General features: G+C 39.3%; 1 protein-coding gene across 1 annotated transcript; it reads right to left on the reverse strand.

The window, feature by feature from the left end:
* Positions 1-1967: 1967 nt before the first annotated feature.
* On the reverse strand, positions 1968-18502 carry LOC110054720 (uncharacterized). The gene is made up of 4 exons (XM_089297017.1): positions 17385-18502; positions 11783-12612; positions 6850-6914; positions 1968-6711 (listed from the first exon to the last, which is right to left on the reverse strand). The coding sequence occupies exons 2-4, from the start codon at positions 12597-12599 to the stop codon at positions 5941-5943; spliced, it is 1653 nt and encodes a 550-aa protein (XP_089153143.1). The 5' UTR covers positions 12600-12612; positions 17385-18502; the 3' UTR covers positions 1968-5940.
* Between the last annotated feature and the right edge of the window lie 83 nt (positions 18503-18585).

The raw sequence follows: 18585 nt of genomic DNA on the forward strand, positions 1-18585 counted from the left end.
AAGGTTTAACACAAACCTTCGAAGGTAACTTACTGACATTTTTACAATAGAAAAAGCTCGTATTTTTGTTTGAAGGGATAAGCCTTCTCTCAATGAGTGTTCTCTGTTTGTATTTGTCTTTAAAGAGACCGGTGTACATTAGCTTTGAAAAGGTTTTAATTAATCAATTTCAATACGCTTTGTAAATACCATGCCATAAAGTTGAGTTCATGAATAACAGTCAGAACAGAAGATATTTTTTCATCAAACAGAAGATATTTTTATCACGTTATTTTAGCACTCACGAGTACACGGGCAATATCGCTACAAAAATAATTTGGACGCCATTCCATTAGTGGGGGCATTTGCACTTTGTTCACTATCTTAAGTATAAAACATTTTCAGGCAAAATGGAACCTTGTTTTGAATATCAATCCAATTTTTTTTGTAAAGGAGTAAGTGCTGCTTGCTTGTTTGCTTTTTCTTTCTTTCTATCATATGGAGTTATGTAAATCATGTAAATTTATATGTATATTGATGATAATTTAAATACCTGCATTGTAATTTTAAAAACAATTACTGGATGACGTTTTCGTGATATCCGGAATAATCAAGGTCGGGGTAAGTGTCATCAGCCTCAGCCTTCGGCTTCGGCTGATAACACTAACCGAGACCTTGATTATTTCGGATGTCACAAAAGCCGAATCTAATAATTGTTTTATTATTGATTGTTTTAACGAAAATAACGACAAACGCATTATCGCACCGAACTCAGTTTATTTTCGACAAGCCATGTTTTTACTTCGCTTTCCGTGAACTTGACATTGCTCTTGGAAATCATGCATTGCGCGCGCAACCTACAGATTATTCACTAATCTGAATAATCTGTAGGTTGCGCTGTTTCCCAGAATTAACTGTAGGCTTTTAGCCAATGAGAAGACAGATGGTGACTACAATGTATAATAATATAAAGTACCTTGTTCACACAAAAAGTAATTGTGTAATTAGAGTACAATGTAGAGTAAGATTTGTATTATCAGTTGTGTAGGCAGAGTATCTGTAGTATTTTTAGTGTAATCGTAGTGTAAGTAGTAATCGTAGTGTAAATAACGGTTGTATTGTAAGTAATGTCAGTAGTGGCGTAAATGATATTAGTATTGTAAGTAATGTAAGTATTGTAGGTAATGTTAGTATTGTAAGAAGCGTTAGTAGTGTAAGTAATGTTAGTATTGTATGTAATAGTAACAAAAAAAACCAGTTTGGGTGAGTCTCGAGCTTTATTTGACCCATTGAAGATACCGCTTTAAAACGGACAGCGGTTTTTATAATATTATTTCCTTGCGTGCAACCCTAAAAAATACCTTGATGGCTAAAAATATTAGAGTTTCGTTGTCCTAAACACCTTAAGTGAGACCAAAATCCGTGATTTTCACCTCTAAAACGAGACGACGAGCATAGCTAACCTTTTTAGGAAATCGAGCCGAAAGTTTATGCAATTAAACTATATACTCATCATCATCTTTTTTTATTTGCCATACTGTAACTAAAAGAAAGTAACAATAACAAACAAAAAGGTGGCGAGGAGACCTCCAAAGAACCACCAGGCTTACAGCCTTGCATTTCAGCCATTTCAAATCACTGCCAGCTTGACATTACCATGAGTTCCCTTTCTTTATTATAAACTTCAGAGAGTATTCAGTAAACTTAACACTCCCATGTAAAGTTCTAATGTCTAAATAAAGAGAAATTACAAACCCTTTTGCACATGGTTACGCCCTAGGTTGTATGAGGGTTTAAGTTGGAAACACCTTGTAGAGCATAATAAACAGTACCACATGAAAGTATTGCTCAATAGCTTGCATTTGAATGGTCACATACTAGGGTTTCATCCACAGACTTAAAAGTTAGAACCACCTAGTACAGCAAAATAAACAGTACCATATGTAAGTATTACTCAATAGCTTGCATTTGAATGGTCACACACTACATATCCTTTATATTCTTTATTAAAAGTGTCTGGTCGTTCTAGCACCAACGGCACTAATTGGGGACAGATAAAATACAACATTATTAACAAAAATCAAAACTTAAAAACTTAAAAATCATAACTTACAGCATTTTTCTTAAAACTACCTAAAATACAATTTTATTTACAATATATTTCTTAGACAGTAAGAGCTAAACTGGTTTCAATCACAAAAGTCAAAGTTAGAACCACTTTGTGCAGCATAATAAACAGTACCAAAAGTACTGTTCAGAAGCTTTCATTTGAATGGTCACACACTAGGGTTTCATCCACGGACTTAGAAGTTAGAACCACTTTGTGCTGCATAATAAACAGTACCACATCAAATTACCGCTCGATAGATTTCTTGTGAATGGTCGCCCTGTGTTTCATCCACAGACTGAAAACCTTTTTGAGAGATAAACAGTGCAGGGATCACCTTTTTGTTTGCAAGCAATAAGCCTTTTGCAAAAAACGATCACAAGAAACTAACTCCGCCACACATGATGCTAAACCTGACAGGTTCCAAAACAAAGCATCTTCAGCTAGTCAAGCTTTATAACAGTGTCCAAGATAACTAGCATACTAATCGGTCTACCAGTCTACCCGTCTACCAGCGAGAAAAGTGCAGTCTACATTGAATCAATGTCTAGTTCACAGTACCAAATAAAACCAATGTACATAGCTGTAATCAGGAAATAAGCTTAAAACAAAGAACACTTATTTGTATACTAAAGATCACATATCCTTATGAAATAAAAGAAAATATATTGAACTTGATGTGGACAACATTTTTTAAAGATATGTTCATAATTAACGAGGACAATAATTGAAAATATACGCAAACCAGTAGAAGTTTACTTGATTAGTGCAGGTTGATTCTCCTAGGCAGCCACTTGGTGCTGTCACGCTGTCACGCAGCAGTGGTGTATGAAACATTGCAGACGATCCCCCAAAATGGCTGCACCCGTCAGGGGGGGGGGGGGGGCGGGGAACTGGGGACTCCCATATAAAGAGGACGGGGCTGCTCTTCTGAAATTTTGAAAAGGAACTCCTAAGAAGCACCAAACCTGTTTTGTGGGCGTGGCTTGACATTTTTTTCACCCTAAGAGGTAAATTCTAAAGCAACATGTTGAAGGGGCAGTATCGCTCTCCTCCATGGACTAACGCCTTGCCGTGGTGGGGGAGCTTGCGGCCTCTGGGGACGTACTAGAATGGATGCTTTCAAGTTTGTGATCTTTGAATGGCGTTGACAAGTGGAGAGCCAAGCACTCAACCTCATGGAGGCCGTAGAAACAATACCGGCTGTGAGGTTTTTAACTCGCGCAGCAGCAGGAAAAACGAGTGGGAGAAGTCTCAAAGAAGAATTCGGCTTGAAGAAAATATCCACAAGTCATGGTTACAAGCTAAACTTGAAGCCGGTATATATAGAGCGTTTTCACGAGACGTCATCAAATTCTTTAATCCAAAACTAAAGAGCCACCAAAGTTTTTATCCTCGTCAGGTATAAGAGGTACTAATTTTCTATCTGTTTACAACTTTCCAGCTCAATAGCGTCCATCGTTTGGAAACCAGCGCATTTTGAATTTCAGAGCTATGGCGGTGCGTGACATAGAAGCTACAATCGCGTTTGTCGAAAAATATGTATTTATCTCGTGATTTTTAGCCGTTTAAGACGTTATAGTATTTGGAAAAGTGCTTATTTAAATGCTTGCTTGTTCAGTGCAGATAATCAGGCTCTTAGATAACCAAAGTAAGTTCCAGCTAAGTACATTTTCCAGCCGTCATACTGGCGTGCCAGAGAGGAACACCAATATGGCGGCTCCATTCTAGGCTCTGTAAATTTGCGCGGAACATTTCCACGAATATCTCAACTTTGGGGCAACGCACACTTCTTAAACTTACAGAACTGTCTTTATTTATCTTCTGTAGTATCACAATTTCTTGACTTTATCCACAGAATGTTTTTTGAGTTTATTTTTTATTGCGTGACAATGAAAACACTCTATCGTTCTTCAAGTTACTATGTGAGCGCTCCGAGAGGCAGATAGTCGCGCATGCGTAGCTTGCGAGACTGTCCCTTGACCTGACAATGACGTTTTTCGGCTCGACACCCTAAAAGGTAGTGCGAACTTTCCTGCTGTGGGACCTTTTGAGGCTGAACACACTAAGAAGTACTAAATCCGCTTTTTTTGACCCCTAAAAGGTACAACGAGCACCCCTGTCCCTTTCATATGGGAGTCCCCCCCGGGGGGGGGGGGCTGCATAGGAGACTGTGCTAACCAGATACACTTTGATCTGACATTGACATGTCAATCTACCTATCAATCAGACGACCAGACAACCAGACGAAATCAAAACAAGAATAAACCAAAATTGATAATAATCACAGGGCTGCTCTTGGCTTTCCTTTGCTTAAACTCGGCTAGTGGTCTATTTTAGTTCCCTGCATTGGTTTCACTTTGCAGCATACAAAGAACAAGAAAATTTCTAACTATTAAGTAGAGAACTCCATGAAACCAAGGCCAGAATAAATATAAGGACATGACTTAAAAATTAACAACTCTAACAAAACCGAGCTTTTGTTAAGCTTCCAAAGTAAAAAAAAATTGCTTGCTTCTTACATGTATTATTTAGGGAGGTGGGTGGCGGTTGATTATTCGACAGAGATGATTATTTCATATATTTTCACCAAAAGGGAGCAATTTATTAATCAGTGAAGCCTTGGAGCCGATTGGCCCATAGCTGCCGGAGCTTATCCCGGTTTCTGTGGCATGAAGTGGCTAGGAGTATTTCTACTCCCCCTGGGCGGGATGCTAGTCCATCACAGGTCACTCCCCCGCAATTTGTTAGGTTTCCCCAACAATTCGCCGGTACCCATTTATACTCCTGGGTGGAGAGAGGCACTGTGAGAGTAAAGTGTCTTGCCCAAAAACACAACACAGTGTCCCCGGCCAGGGCTTGAACCCGGACTGCTCGATCTGGGACGAGCGCACTAACCATGAGGCTACAGAGGGACAGCTATTATTCGAAAAACTATGGAATAGAGCTCAGTATAAAAACACACCCTCTATTTAGGCTAAATATTTTTTAACACAAATAAGTGGCTGTATTGGATTGGCCTCAAGCCAAAGGCGATAAAACAACTGAGAAAATGACTTCATTAAGAATGACTGAGAGCAGATCAATTTATCATTAATTTTCAATTTGCACTGCAGTACAAATTAATATAACAGGCACGTTCGCAATTTTCTCAGTCATATAATAAATGAGTAGTCGTATGCAAGCTTGAGCAATAAAGGATTTCTTCTACAATATGTACTCATGATGATAGAAAATTCTCTCAAATTTGGAGGGAATTTTAAAAAATCACTGGTAGTGTAAATCCTTAATTGCACTCAGCTCCCGTTCAAGCAATTACCTATACGTGTACATAGTTGCATATAGTTTTGTTTCAGCTCCTTTGGGGATACAAACTATTTCAGCAGTAAAATATCTACAGGTTACGTAAATTAGGAACAATTCCGTTAACTACAGTGTGTGTGCAAATTATACTTTTAGTATTAACTTAAATTTCTTTTCCTTCTTCTTAAGTGTAATTATTTAATACAAAAGAGAAGTTATGGTTACATTTGGACTAAATCTAAAAATAAGCCCATGAATTGACCTTACATTCCAGGGCAGGAGCCAGGTATTCTGAGGAAGAGACACTCATCTGAGAATCAAGGGGTATTTTTGGAGGAGTCTTGCTACTGCAATCTTATTTAAATTGTCAGTCAGAACAATTTTATTTTATGTTGGTTGACTTCCTTTTTCTACACACTATCTGAAGTCAACTGGTGTGAATTTAACATGCTAGGTATCAAATACCTCTTTAAAATAAATTTTAAAAATCTATAGCTCATTTGATTTGTCCCTCTGTGTTAATTGCTGCGTACAGAGAATGTTTACCTGTTTCACTGTATCGTCGTCCTTGTTGTCAAAATAATTGGTGCTTCCGTCAATCTTATCAGCTCCATCAATATTTCAGCCTCGTTAAGGTCACTGACATCTTCTACGACCCCAGCTTCTCTGTAGGAGGACATTGCTTCTTCTTCATCAGGAATCATCTCCTTGTCTATTCCTTTTGCATTGATGACACGGCTGATGAAGTCATCTAGCCTGGACCTGAATATATTTAAGTCTCTTAAAATGTCTTGTGTAGAGACTTGTCCACATTCTCTCAACACTACCAGCTCATTTGGATATTTGTGACATAATTTGACAATACAATCTAGGCATTGTATGAAAGAGCACCGCTTGCTGTGGTAAACATGTGCTGCCTCTTTGAACTGACCGGCTGTCTGCTGAAATAACTGATGTGGTTCTGTTTTGTTAGCTGAACACAGGTCACTGAGCAGTTCTGATACATATATAACAGATCCAACTAGGAAAAATGGTAACCCTACTGCAATGGTAAACAAATGAGTAATAAAGCCTGCCAACTGAACACCACTCCCAACAAGTAACGTGGAAGCACGCTTGCGCAGATATTCGAGATGTTTTTTTTCCAACTCGCAGATAGCAGCGACACGTTTTTGGATATCCAACAACCTGCGCAGCTGGTCCCCAAGATCACCTTGCAGTGTTTTAGCCTGTTCATATTTCAGGAGTATTTCATTCCTCCCAGCTTCTGACCCATAACGAATACCACTAACTCCTGTGACATCTTCAATTTCTTTCAGCCCCTGAAAACCAGAGCAAAATGGCCTGACTTAATGCCAATAATTGATTAAGAAAAAAAAAATCGAGAAACAAGTTCTCTTCAATTCATGTTACATTCATTCATTTTCTGGACAAGCATAGTTTAGCATCAGTTAACTCACCATCATCTCTGAGGCTCCAACTTGCAGACTCAATCCCGTACTGCTCAGATGTCCCGGAAGAAGAGCTGCAAGACATGAATTTTTCTTAATCAATCTTACCTCCTTGTAGCAGGCCAGGAGAGTTCACTTTTTCAGAATATTTACACATTTCCAATTCATGAATTACATGTATTAACTGAAAGCTATCCACACCAGGTATTTGGCTAATTGGGGATAGTAATTTTCAGCCATGACACGCATGGAAACAAACATGTCTTGTTTATCATGCAAATTGTCATCAATTTCCCCTTGTTAAGTGCAGAGTGCACCATTGGGATGGTTAGGGGGCTGTCACCTGCTAACCTGCTAAAGCCCTTAAATGCAAATTGTTTAAAATGTGCTCTACCTACATATTACTTCTTTGTTAATTAAGTGTTAAGTGTATAATTATTTTGTTACAGATATCCCCCTGCTATCAACAACAACAACAACAAAAACCTTTATTAACGTGTCTGGGGTATTTAGCATTGCTGCTAATTGGGGACACACAAATGAATGTTTGAAAAGTAAACATTCGTTTAGCTACATTTCCATTTCAATCCGCGAACTGGGAAACTATGCAGTGACAATTAAGCGAGAACTCCACTGTTGTGAAAATATTTCAGTCCATTCTCGCATCTCAATCAGCTGGAACTCAACAGATGTCAGCATGATCACTTCGCATAATTTTGCAATCTTATCTACCTGTGTGCAATGCATGGATTGTAGGCAAAAAAAACTTAAATTTAGATTATAAAACGGTCTAAACTTAAAGTTCAGCAAATCAAAATAACAACAAACTTGGTTCTGTGACCACTGAATTATCAAGTTACCATAGTCTATTTTTGTCTCAGTCAGGTGAAAAGCTGTCATATATAAATAACATATCAGAAATGATTTCAAAAATACGTGCAGTTCCAGAAAATATCCATACTCCCCCTGTAGAAGAGATTGGAATTTCTTGGGGAGTAAGGGGCCGAGTTCTCTAAGACAGTGCTGGAAAGTAATATAACAAAAACAAGTGCAAGTGTTTCATCAGGGGTTCCAAACACCGAGAAACAGATAAAAGCACAAGGCCACAGGCTGAGTGCTTTTATTGCCTCGAGGTGTTTGGAACCACTGATGAAACACGAAGCACGAGTTTTTGATATGAGTTCTCAACGAAACAATAAAAAATATGCAGTGATACATTTTTTCCCATTGTTCTCCCCAAATGAATGAACAATAATTTATGCAGTGATGCAATTTTGCCACATTATGTAACATTAAGTTAACATGCATGATGAACTGTTTGGTTCCAGTTGTTATGTGACCGGGGGGGGGGGGTACTTCGGGAATTTCTGGGTGGGCATGTGCCACTGTGACCCTGGAACCCTTCGCCTATACCAGAGCTAGTTCAGCTGAATTTTGCTAACCTATACTAGAGTTAACTCCCCAAATCCCCCCATCTACTGACACTGTTGAGGCTGATTTGCGTAAATTTGAACTTGTCAATTTGATTTTTTATATTTTTGAGTGGCAATTTCTGGTTTCCTTACTCTAGATAAAATCTTCAACCAACCAGTCAGTTTTGTGAAAAATGATACCCTATTCTAGACCCAAACGCTCTGATTTATATACCCTATCCTAGAGTAAACTGCTTGAAAACCATTCCCTTCACAGCGGTACATACCTATATAGCCCATATAGCATAAGTTAGTGTCAAATGGCCATTTTTGCATGGGGTCCCACTAACTTGAAGGGAATAAAATATTTTGACCTACCGGTACTTTTTGGCCAAAATCATTTACTCACCAAACCCAACATTGGTGCCAAGTTTGAGAAAAATGGTGATTTAAGGTGTATCACCTCCTGCTTGGTTCTGCCTGGTTTTCTCATGGATACACTCTCAAAGATTTGTTAATTTTGAGTCCTGGACTCTGACAGCTTGAACCATATTCGATAGGTAACTCATAAAGCAGAAGTGTTCATCTTTCCTGTACTTCTGCCAAATAAAGTACTCTTCAGGAATCGTCCTATAATGCATTGCGTGAATTGCGATATGCTGTTAGCACTTCATGTTCATAATTGCCATTAGCAACTGCTAGTCATAGATGATAAATCAAATTTAAATGCAGTTTGGAATGATTTGTATTGAAAATCTTTATGCTAATGAATTTCATTATGCTGATTAATATTATTATGCTAATAAATTATGCTAATTAATGTCCGGTCAAATCGAAAAATTATTTCCAGCATTGCTAAGACCAAAAAATTTAAAGAAATGAAGGATAAATTATTGGGGGTTTTGGAAAATATCCCTTCCACTGGGGAGGTATGGATAGTTTCTGGAACTACACAATTCCAATTCCAATTTGTGCCACATAATAAAAATACTGCAGTAGATATCAGTGCAACATTATTGAAAACTAAATGTAATGTTCTGGATAACCGCATTGATGATAATTAAATTTAAAGGAAAACAGAAAACTCTCAAGCAACATAGTGCATGGCAATAGATTATATATGGTGAAGAAATTACAGAACAATAACAATGGCAGTAATAAGTATAGGTAATCATATGAATGCCACTGCAATTAACGATTTACACTAGAGCCATGATGTGTTTGTTTTTGATTCCTCATCCACCATTTTGAAAATTGAACAGCAGGAGTCAAGGTGGTGAACACTTGACTCATACTGCGCATGTCCAGCTGTTTTTGCACCCTGTCCAAGCCAATTAGAATGTGTCAATGACGGAGTTTAAAAGTAACAATTTCACAGCAATCTCATTCGTGGACTCGCATTTTGCTTCTATTGTTTATCCATCATGTCTTGCAATTTCTTATACAGAAATCTTCGCTTTTGTGGATTGTATTCATCTCTTAAGCTACATAGTGGGCAATTTTGTACGGTCTTGGAGTTTCCAAATTTGAAAGCAAGCGCAAGCGAATTAATTTTGTCACTGCCCTCTTCTGGCACAAAAAGTGATGCAGAATTACCAGTGAATTTAATCGCTGATATCTGATGTGGCAGCCTTTACAGATGCTCCTTTCTTCTGCTTCGAAAAATGTGTTTTCCATATTTTTGTACCACAAAAAGATCGATGAATTTCTTGTTTAGTTTTCAATATATAAATATCTGCACTCAGTTTGGCTCACCCAGTAGGCCTGTTCGAAGGCTATTCCGCTATCGTTTCTCTTTTCCCTTTTCTTCTTTTCCATTTATCTGCTGATTCAATTCATAAGCTGATGAATGTTTCACGGCAGACTTTGCATTTCCCAATGTAATATTTTCTGTAAATATAAACACTGCACCGTTCTCCCAGGAAGCCGTCCTGTAGCATTCTTCGTCATGAGACTTTGGTGAGTTCTAAGGGCCTCTTCATATGAGCCAGGTCAATGGGGCTGGCTCGGTTTCCGAGATCTTGCCTCGCCACTCTTTCCTTCATGAAAATTTCAATGTGTTCATGAGAGAAGCCAGGCTGACCCGGTTAATTACTGAGATCTCAGTTGTTGCGACCGAGATCTCGGTAACCAGGATGAAAATTTTTTGCCGTATGAACACTCCAGCCTGGCTAACCAGGACCAAATTTTTTTGACAAAATAACTTCGCTTTTGCAACATAGCAGCCAAAATGGCATAATTTTTGTCTTGTATGTATTTCCACTTGAGTAAAGTTACAAGAGTCCACAAAGCTAACGACAGTCGTGAACGATACAAGTTTAATAAGTTCCACTATTTTGGTTGTTTCTTGGATTTCATCCCTGTTGACCGGGCTGAAATTCCTCGTATGAACAGAACACAAAATTTGTCCCGTAACCGAGCCAGCCCGGTTACCAAGCTCATATGAAGAGGCCATATAAAGTCTTGTTTCATTGGTTGTTGGCATGGTCATTTCAGTGAGGTGCGAAAACTGTGAATTTCTTTTGAAGTCGCAAATTCGAGGTTTATTTTTGCGTGAATTAACTTTGTTCAAATGAATTAATAGGGTATGTACTATAGATTTATTGGATTTTTACAAAACATGGCCAGAATGTTCACCAGATATTAGCACACGAAAGTGTGTGAGGCTTTTACGAAAATCGAAATAGTTTTCTTGTGATATCCCATCGAGTAACAGCGGTCAGAAAATTTACTATTGTCCAACTTTAAAAGGGATTTTGTAAACAACCAATAGAAACATCTAAAAAGCCTCACACCCTTTGTTAGCCCATCATCTCCTGATTGATATAGTCCAGTCAGTTTGGACGTCCGCGGTAACACAAACGCTGGTAATTCAGTTTAGCAAGTAAGGTCATTTTTGCGTTTACAGGCTTGCGCATGCCTACCAAAACAAAAATGCCGAAATAAATTGTTATTTTCAGATTCTACGGTTTACCGGCTTTACAATGATAAATAGTTTACCGTTGTTTTCTTTAAAGCAGTGCACAAAACAAAATATTTCCCGCAAGGCACCCCTGAAGGTCTACAGTAACCTTATGGCCAAGCTGACTGGGAGACCTGCATAGCTTATTTAACTACATGTCACCTAGTGTGTATATAGATGACTGGGCTACATTCTCTACATCACAGTGCATATTCTGCACTATTAAGCACTTAATGACTGGCCCCAAGGGAAACAGTGAGTTTTGTTTTCCTGAGACCCTCAATGTTCCCCGAGGCTTTGCCTCGGAACATTAAGGTTGAGGAAATCGAAGAAATCGTTTGCTTGACCCCGGCTGGCACATAATTTCCCGCGGTTTCAAGGAGCACAACCTGATCATGTGCTAGTCGAAAGTTCAAGTTGTTGTTTCCCTAGGGAGTTAGTGAGTTTTGTTCGCCCTAGGGAGTTAACGAGTTTTGACCCACATCACATGACACATTCTCCTCTAATCGGAAAACATATTTGGGTTGGGAGGTATAACAATAGAGATTGCCTTACTAGTTAAACTAACCTGTAGCTGATTGAGAACTTCCAGATGTGGAGTCAAACCTGTTTATCAATTCCTGCACTTCACTGACTTTGTACAACGCATTTGCCCCTTGTGTCTTTTCCTCAAGCAATCCACGGATGCCTTTTAGACATGTTTTAATTTCATCCAACCTTTCATTAGTTGTAACTGTCAGTTCCTCTATGGATTTCTTGACATCCATGTCATTTCTATACCAATCCAGCAGTTCCTGTACATTTCTTTCATCCTCTGTTGTGAGGGGATCCCTTAAAAACTTATCAATGGCCTCCTGCCACTCACGCTTCTTTGCAGGGCTGACATGACCTGCAATTCTAACAAGAGCTCCACTTATTTCCCGCCACAGTGATAAAAAATCGAAGTCATCTGTGACCTCCATTTGTTGGTTCACATGACCATACACCGCGTTGCGGTAATGCTTAATTCTCACTAAATCTGCAGCTAAACTGTGGTCTGTACTTGTTGGCAGGGCATCCCAGCCTGTGGCAGGAGGGACGAGGTTGCATATTGTCCTCAGCAACCTGAACAGCAGAGTAATATCAAAATCTGCTGACTTGCCGTACACCCCTGGGGAAGGGTACAGACAGTCCCACTGTGGCTTAGTAAGCTTTGCTGCTTTGAGTTGTTTCTCTGTAGTTGGATGTTTCAGTATTGTGGGAAAATTGCTTGGTGGGCAACATTGATCAAAAATCTCTCTCAGTAGTGTAGTGCCTCCACTTATCAACAGTCGTGAAATACGTTGAAAATTTTCTTTTCCTCTTGTTGAACGGAGCACTTCATCTGGGTATGGGGCGGTGGCCATTTTGTGCTTCAGTCTAAAGTGAAAATATGAAGTTACTCGAACTTGGTATGTTGGAATGGATTGATATCATTTAAGAATTGATTTAGGTTATATATTATATAAACAAGAGTGTTTTACTGGAAAATACACCACTCATAAAATTCATACGAAACCACCTCTGGGACTCGGGTGGTGTATTTTCCATATCCTCACTAGTGAAGATATTGATGACTTCACTGATACAGTGGAACCTCGATATAACGAAAGGTCAAGGGACCGGCAAAATATGTTCACTATAACGAGGTTTTGTTATATATCGAGGTTCTTTTCCATACATTTTACTATTACTAAGGCAAAGAATATTGTTCGTTATAACAAGGACTTCGTTGTATAGAGGTTCATTAAATCGAGGTTCCACTGTATAATGTTTGACCCTTTCAAAAGGGTCAAACATTAAAAAACGGTACTTATATTTAGTTGGTACATGATCGAAACATCTTCGGATCTTCCTTGAAAGTCTACGGTGTTACTTTCGTAACTCGTTTTCTTCTTTGTTTTGTTTAAATAACTATTACTTATTAACGATTATGTAATGATTTTTAAAGTTTTTGCTATTCATGTTGTGATTGCTGTGATCAATGCAAGTTTCGTAATATAACCTTTGGAATCATGTAATTTGAGACACCGCATTTTCATCAGTTTAGTTACGCCATCTACATTCTCGCTATTCTATGCTATCGCTGTCATCGCTATCGTTCTAAGCTATTGTTTCTACCATTGCTACCCTCGCAGGAGCAAGATCAAAGTAAGTCTTTGCTACATACATTTTAGTTGTAATCGTGTTGTTATAGTTTAAGATTTATGTTCCATTGGTATCCTTGATTTATGTTTTGTATCTTAGCTAGTATTAGCTTACATAAGCCTTCTGTATCGTTTTGTTTTTAGTTTGAACCACACAATCACAACCACAATGACTTCACATCACAAGATCATCTCTATTTTGTTATCCTGATTCCTATATTATTGATTCATCGCTCCTTCCAATAAATGCTAACGATGAATTTTACTGTGACCTGGTTTCTTTGGAATTACAATGTACATTCGAATGTTTCAAGCTCCTGTTAAGCCCTAATCTACACGTGGCTTCGCTCCTGGAAAGTCACATTCGGCAGTTTTCTTCGAAACCTTTGGAAATTTTCGGAAAATAATTATTCAGTATATATTGTTCGTGTGGCCTTCTGACAATTTTTGGAAATGCGGCTGGAAATCTTCGGAAAATCATCAAAAACGTTATCAGCAGGGGCATAGCTAGGGGAGATAAGATAAGATAAAATTTTATTGTACACTCCTTAAAAGGTTTTTCAGTGAACAATATAACACATGAGGTGAGATAAGTACAAAGTACACTAGTTATATATTATGTACTAAGTACACTAATTATATAAAAAAAAAAATAGAAAGAAAGAAAAATGAAAGAAATAAGAAAAATTTAATTTAAGAACTTGCTGAGAAGCTTTGTCTTCAGAGTTTTCTTAAAATTTGCATGACTCTCGCATAGTTTTAAGTCTATGTCTAAAGAGTTCCATAGTTTTACTATTCTGTAATAAAAAGATCTCTGACCAGCAGTGGTTTTGCACAGGCGAATATTCAGTTGTTGTGAGTTTCTTGTGGTTCTGCTTGATATTTGTTGCCTTTTGACAAATTGTGATGTCATATAGGTCCGGGCGCAGCCCGTCATGCACTTAGAAGCGAAAACAGCGTCTCGGAGGCAAAGCTGCTTTTTTACGGGAAGCCACCTCAAATTCTTGAGTGATGGAGTTATATGTTCAAATTTATATGTACCACTAATTATCCGAGCAGCGAAGTTCTGAACGAGGTGAAGTTTTTGCACATTACAAGCAGTGGTACTGGACCATACAATAGAGCAATAGTACAACTTACTGAAAACGAGCGCGTTGATGATAGTCACTAATAGGCCAGAGTTAAATGTGTGCTTTGCTCAACTAATCTGGGCTAATTTACTCATACAGGATGAAACTGTCGCTAAAATGTGGTTGTCAAATGACAGAGTGGGGTCGAATGTTACACCAAGATCTTTAATGGACTCTGACGGCAAGAGTTCCTTTCCGAGCAGCGAAAGCTTAAAATCAGGGAGGGTCCTGGAGTGCCGCGACCCCCCTTTTGTCAGCCTTTTTTAAGCAAACAACCTCCAGCAGGTAGCAAAAATGACATGACAATCAGGTGAGTACCCTCACTTTGTCACAGTGTGACCCCCCCTTTGAAAGATTCTGGCTACGCCCCTGGTTATCAGTATGTTTATATAATAAACAAAATAATACATGGGCGCTTGTCGATATGGAATCAACTTTATATCTCACTCCTTCCCTGTGCTCACTCGTGAGGTAAACCGTATCAAGTTGAACACTCAGAGATAATCCATTATCCTCTATTTACATTCCAGTCAGTAAATTTCTACTGCGGTGCTCATTATGAGAGGTCTGCAAAATATAGAAATGGTGCAAGGTGTAGCCCTGGGTAGGGGGACTCCCATGTAAAAAGGATGGGGTGTTCTTCGGAAATTTTGAAAAGAACCCCGAAGAGGTACTGGAGACCCTGTTCTGTGTGCGTGACTTGAAATTCTTTCCAACCCTAAGAGGTACCAATTTTAAGGCAATACATTAACTGACACTGACTTTCTTCAGCTCAATACCCTACACGCCCGGGGGGGGGGGGGGCACTGTCATATATGGGCTATATAGGTATGTGCCGCTGTGAAGGATATGGTTTTCAAGCAGTTTACTCTAGGATAGGGTATATAAATCAGAGCGTCTGGGTCTAGAATAGGGTATCATTTTTCCTACAACTGAGTAGTTGGTTGAAGATTTTATCTAGACTAAGGAAACCAGGAATTGCCACTCAAAAATATAAAAAAAATCAAATTGGCAAGTTCAAATTTACACAAATCAGCCTCAATAGTGTCGATAGATGGGGGGATTTGGGGAGTTTACTCTAGTATAGGGTAGCAAAATTCAGCTGAACTAGCTCTGGTATAGGCTAAGGGTTCCAGGGTCCCAGTGGCACATCCCCACCCAGAAATTCCCAAAGTATCCCCCCCCCCCCGGGCCTACACAGTACCCTGAAAGCTCCTGCTGTGGGACATCTTGAGGCTGAACACCCTAACAGGCACCATATGCGCTATTTTAACCCCTGAAAGGTACGATGAGTACCCCTGTCCTTTTTATATGGGATTCCCACCCCGCGGGAGGGGGGGGGGGTGCAGTACACTTGAAGACTGAGTCATTGTTCATCTACCCTTTGCCATGTGATCAAGCCCTTCCTTGGATATCAAAACAAAAACAATTGAAGACATATTTTTAAGAAAGTTCATGGCACTTTGGAATGTTTATAAATCTCACTTTTAGTTTAATATGTTGGCCTGTTTTATGTAATGCAATTTTGAATTTCTTGATAATATTACCACCATACGAAATTATGTATAACATCATCATTAGCATTAGCACTAACTATTATTAGCTTTAGCATTAGCATTATTATCATTATCATTATCACTATCACTATCGCTATCATTATCATTATCATTATCGTTATCATTATCATTATCATTATCATTGTCACTATCACTATCACTGGCACTAGCAGGTTTACTCATCGCTATTTGCAATGTCAAATACAGATGACCAAAACTTGATTTAAACAGATGACAAGCATGTTCAATTTCTTATCCTTGTGAAAATTGATATATCTTGTGGCCATTCTGGTTGTAGAATTTAGACTTGAAAGTCTGAGTTAACTGTACATAGACTTTTAGCATATGAGAAGACAGATGGTGACTATGTACAATGTATAATAATGTGGCTTAATTGACTTCTGGATATGGATGATCCAACCAGCCTGCGAACAGGCTCACAGCGAGGGAGGAAAAAAAATTTGGTGAGTGAAGCCAACTGACAAGAATGAGAAAAGAATTTGGCAAGCAAAGCAAGCAAGGTGGGCTGGGGGAGCCTGTAGACATTATATAATTTTGATGCTGCCATTCCATGATAACAAAATCTGATATCATGATCTGATTGGTTAAATCGCTGATTGTTGACAACTTTCAGATAAATATTTTACAGATCTTGACAATGGCTTGCAAATTTCATAATGTTTGCCGAGACCGAGAAAGATGGTGTCTGCATGGAATGCACAGTTTACAAACATGGAATTCGAGGGAGCATTGAAAAATTCTTTACAACATTTCATCCATATCTCTAGTTTAAAACTTGACAGAAGCTATGCCTGAAGACTGTGGCTCAGGAGCACGATGGTTTCGGCATTCTACCGACCGGTTACGAAAGGAGATTATAATAATTACTACTGAGACAAATGAAAATCATCAATTTTGACTGTTCGAATTACCTTCTTGACTCATTGGTAACAGGCCAGTCACCATTGGCGCATCAAAAATAATGTCTACAGGCTCCATCACCCTGCCCCACTCTCTTTGCTCGCCCAATTCATTTTTTTGCGCTCATGGGCTCGCTTCGCTCGCCCAATTTTTTCCACCCTCCATGGAAGCCTGTTCGCAGGTAAGGTCCAAACAAGTCACTGACTGGATTGATCTCTCGAGACTTATGAAAGCAGTTTCGCTGCTTTGATATCCTCGCACACTATGACAAAGGAGTCATCGTATGTCGAATGCGGGGTGTCAGTAACAAACCTTCCAGAATGTCTTAATGAATTATTAAATATTCCTTTGCAAAAGTCCAGCCGAAAGACTCAGCAAGGAGAATTGCAGACACTAACCTCAGCTCGTATTATTTCACCTGAACCAGCCGTCTCACGCCCAAATGGTCATTGCAGCCATTGCATTTTACTACCGTTGCTTCGGAAAGTTCATCAACTCACTTGAAATCACAAAAAAGTGCGACGTAAAACATATATTACATCTTCATACTTTTAAATTTCTGCCTATTTGTGGTTTCAGTCTTCTCATAAGACATGCATCAAAGCGGAAGTGATTCGTGAAGGCTCACGGGAAAGCAAACTCAAAAAGAAGAGGGGAGACAGGGGAGAGGGAAGCGAGTCGGTTTATCACATTGCGTTACAAGCTACAAGCGTTACCTTTTCTTGAAGACTACTAGTTTTCAACGTTTCTTTATATATCAAATTTCTTACCTACGTTGCACCCGAGGTCGTGTACCTTGCGTGACACCCTTTCGCTCACGCTCGTCGACAATACTGGTTCACTTAATGTAACCAAAGAAATATATTGAAAATCTCCTTTTCGGGTTTACCTCGCCATGACATGAGGACTGAATGAGGCCTCGACCTGATTTCAACCTCATTTTACGAAAAGTCCACATTCGAGCGAAGTGCCCCATCAGGTCGGCGCTTTTCTCCGGTTTCTGTAGCAGGAAGCGACTAGGAATATTTCTACCCCCCCCCCCCCCCCCCTGGATAGAATGCTAGTCCATCAAAGAGTTACCCTCAGCATTACGACGGTACCCCTTAATGCACCTGGGTGGAGAGAGGCACTGTGAGAGTGAAGTGTCTTGCCTAAGAACACAACACAACGTCCCCGGCCAGGGTTCAAACCCGGACCGCTCGATCCGGAGACGGGCGCACTAACCGTCAGGCCATCGCGCTTCCACTTGTTTATGTAAGGGTGGTTTTAGTTTACTACTGCCATAGCTGGGTTTTTATCTCTTAAAGTTAGTGGCTTAAAGAACCTGTTACACTGCAGTTGTGACCAGTAAAGCACGGATACGGTCAATTCATGCTATGTTCTGTTCTTTCCATCGAAGACCCTGAGTTCTTGAGCTCCTTGTCATCAAAGTTCCGCCAAGCACCAACACATGCAAAGCTGACGTATCGATCTAAAAGAGATAATGAACATCCCCGGGGCATTACCCGAGTGGTCGATGCGCCTCCCGGGGAGGAATTTGTCAGCATTGATTGATATCGTGATAAGGAATTTGACTATATAGGAGGGGAAAGGGGGAAT

This window comes from Orbicella faveolata, unplaced genomic scaffold (assembly GCF_042242905.1).
Source record: "Orbicella faveolata isolate gen_17 unplaced genomic scaffold, um_ofav_v1 contig_27, whole genome shotgun sequence".
NCBI classification, from domain to species: Eukaryota; Metazoa; Cnidaria; class Anthozoa; order Scleractinia; family Merulinidae; genus Orbicella; species Orbicella faveolata.

Bases quoted from the DNA above. Each gene is read 5' to 3' on its own strand.
- LOC110054720 (XM_089297017.1), bottom strand. From the start codon at position 12,599: ATGGCCACCGCCCCATACCCAGATGAAGTGCTCCGTTCAACAAGAGGA. The intron at 6,915-11,782 runs GTTAGTTTAACT...CATGTCTTGCAG, and splicing joins AAGTTCTCAATCAGCTACAG to CTCTTCTTCCGGGACATCTG. The intron at 6,712-6,849 runs GTGAGTTAACTG...TCTGGTTTTCAG, and splicing joins TTGGAGCCTCAGAGATGATG to GGGCTGAAAGAAATTGAAGA.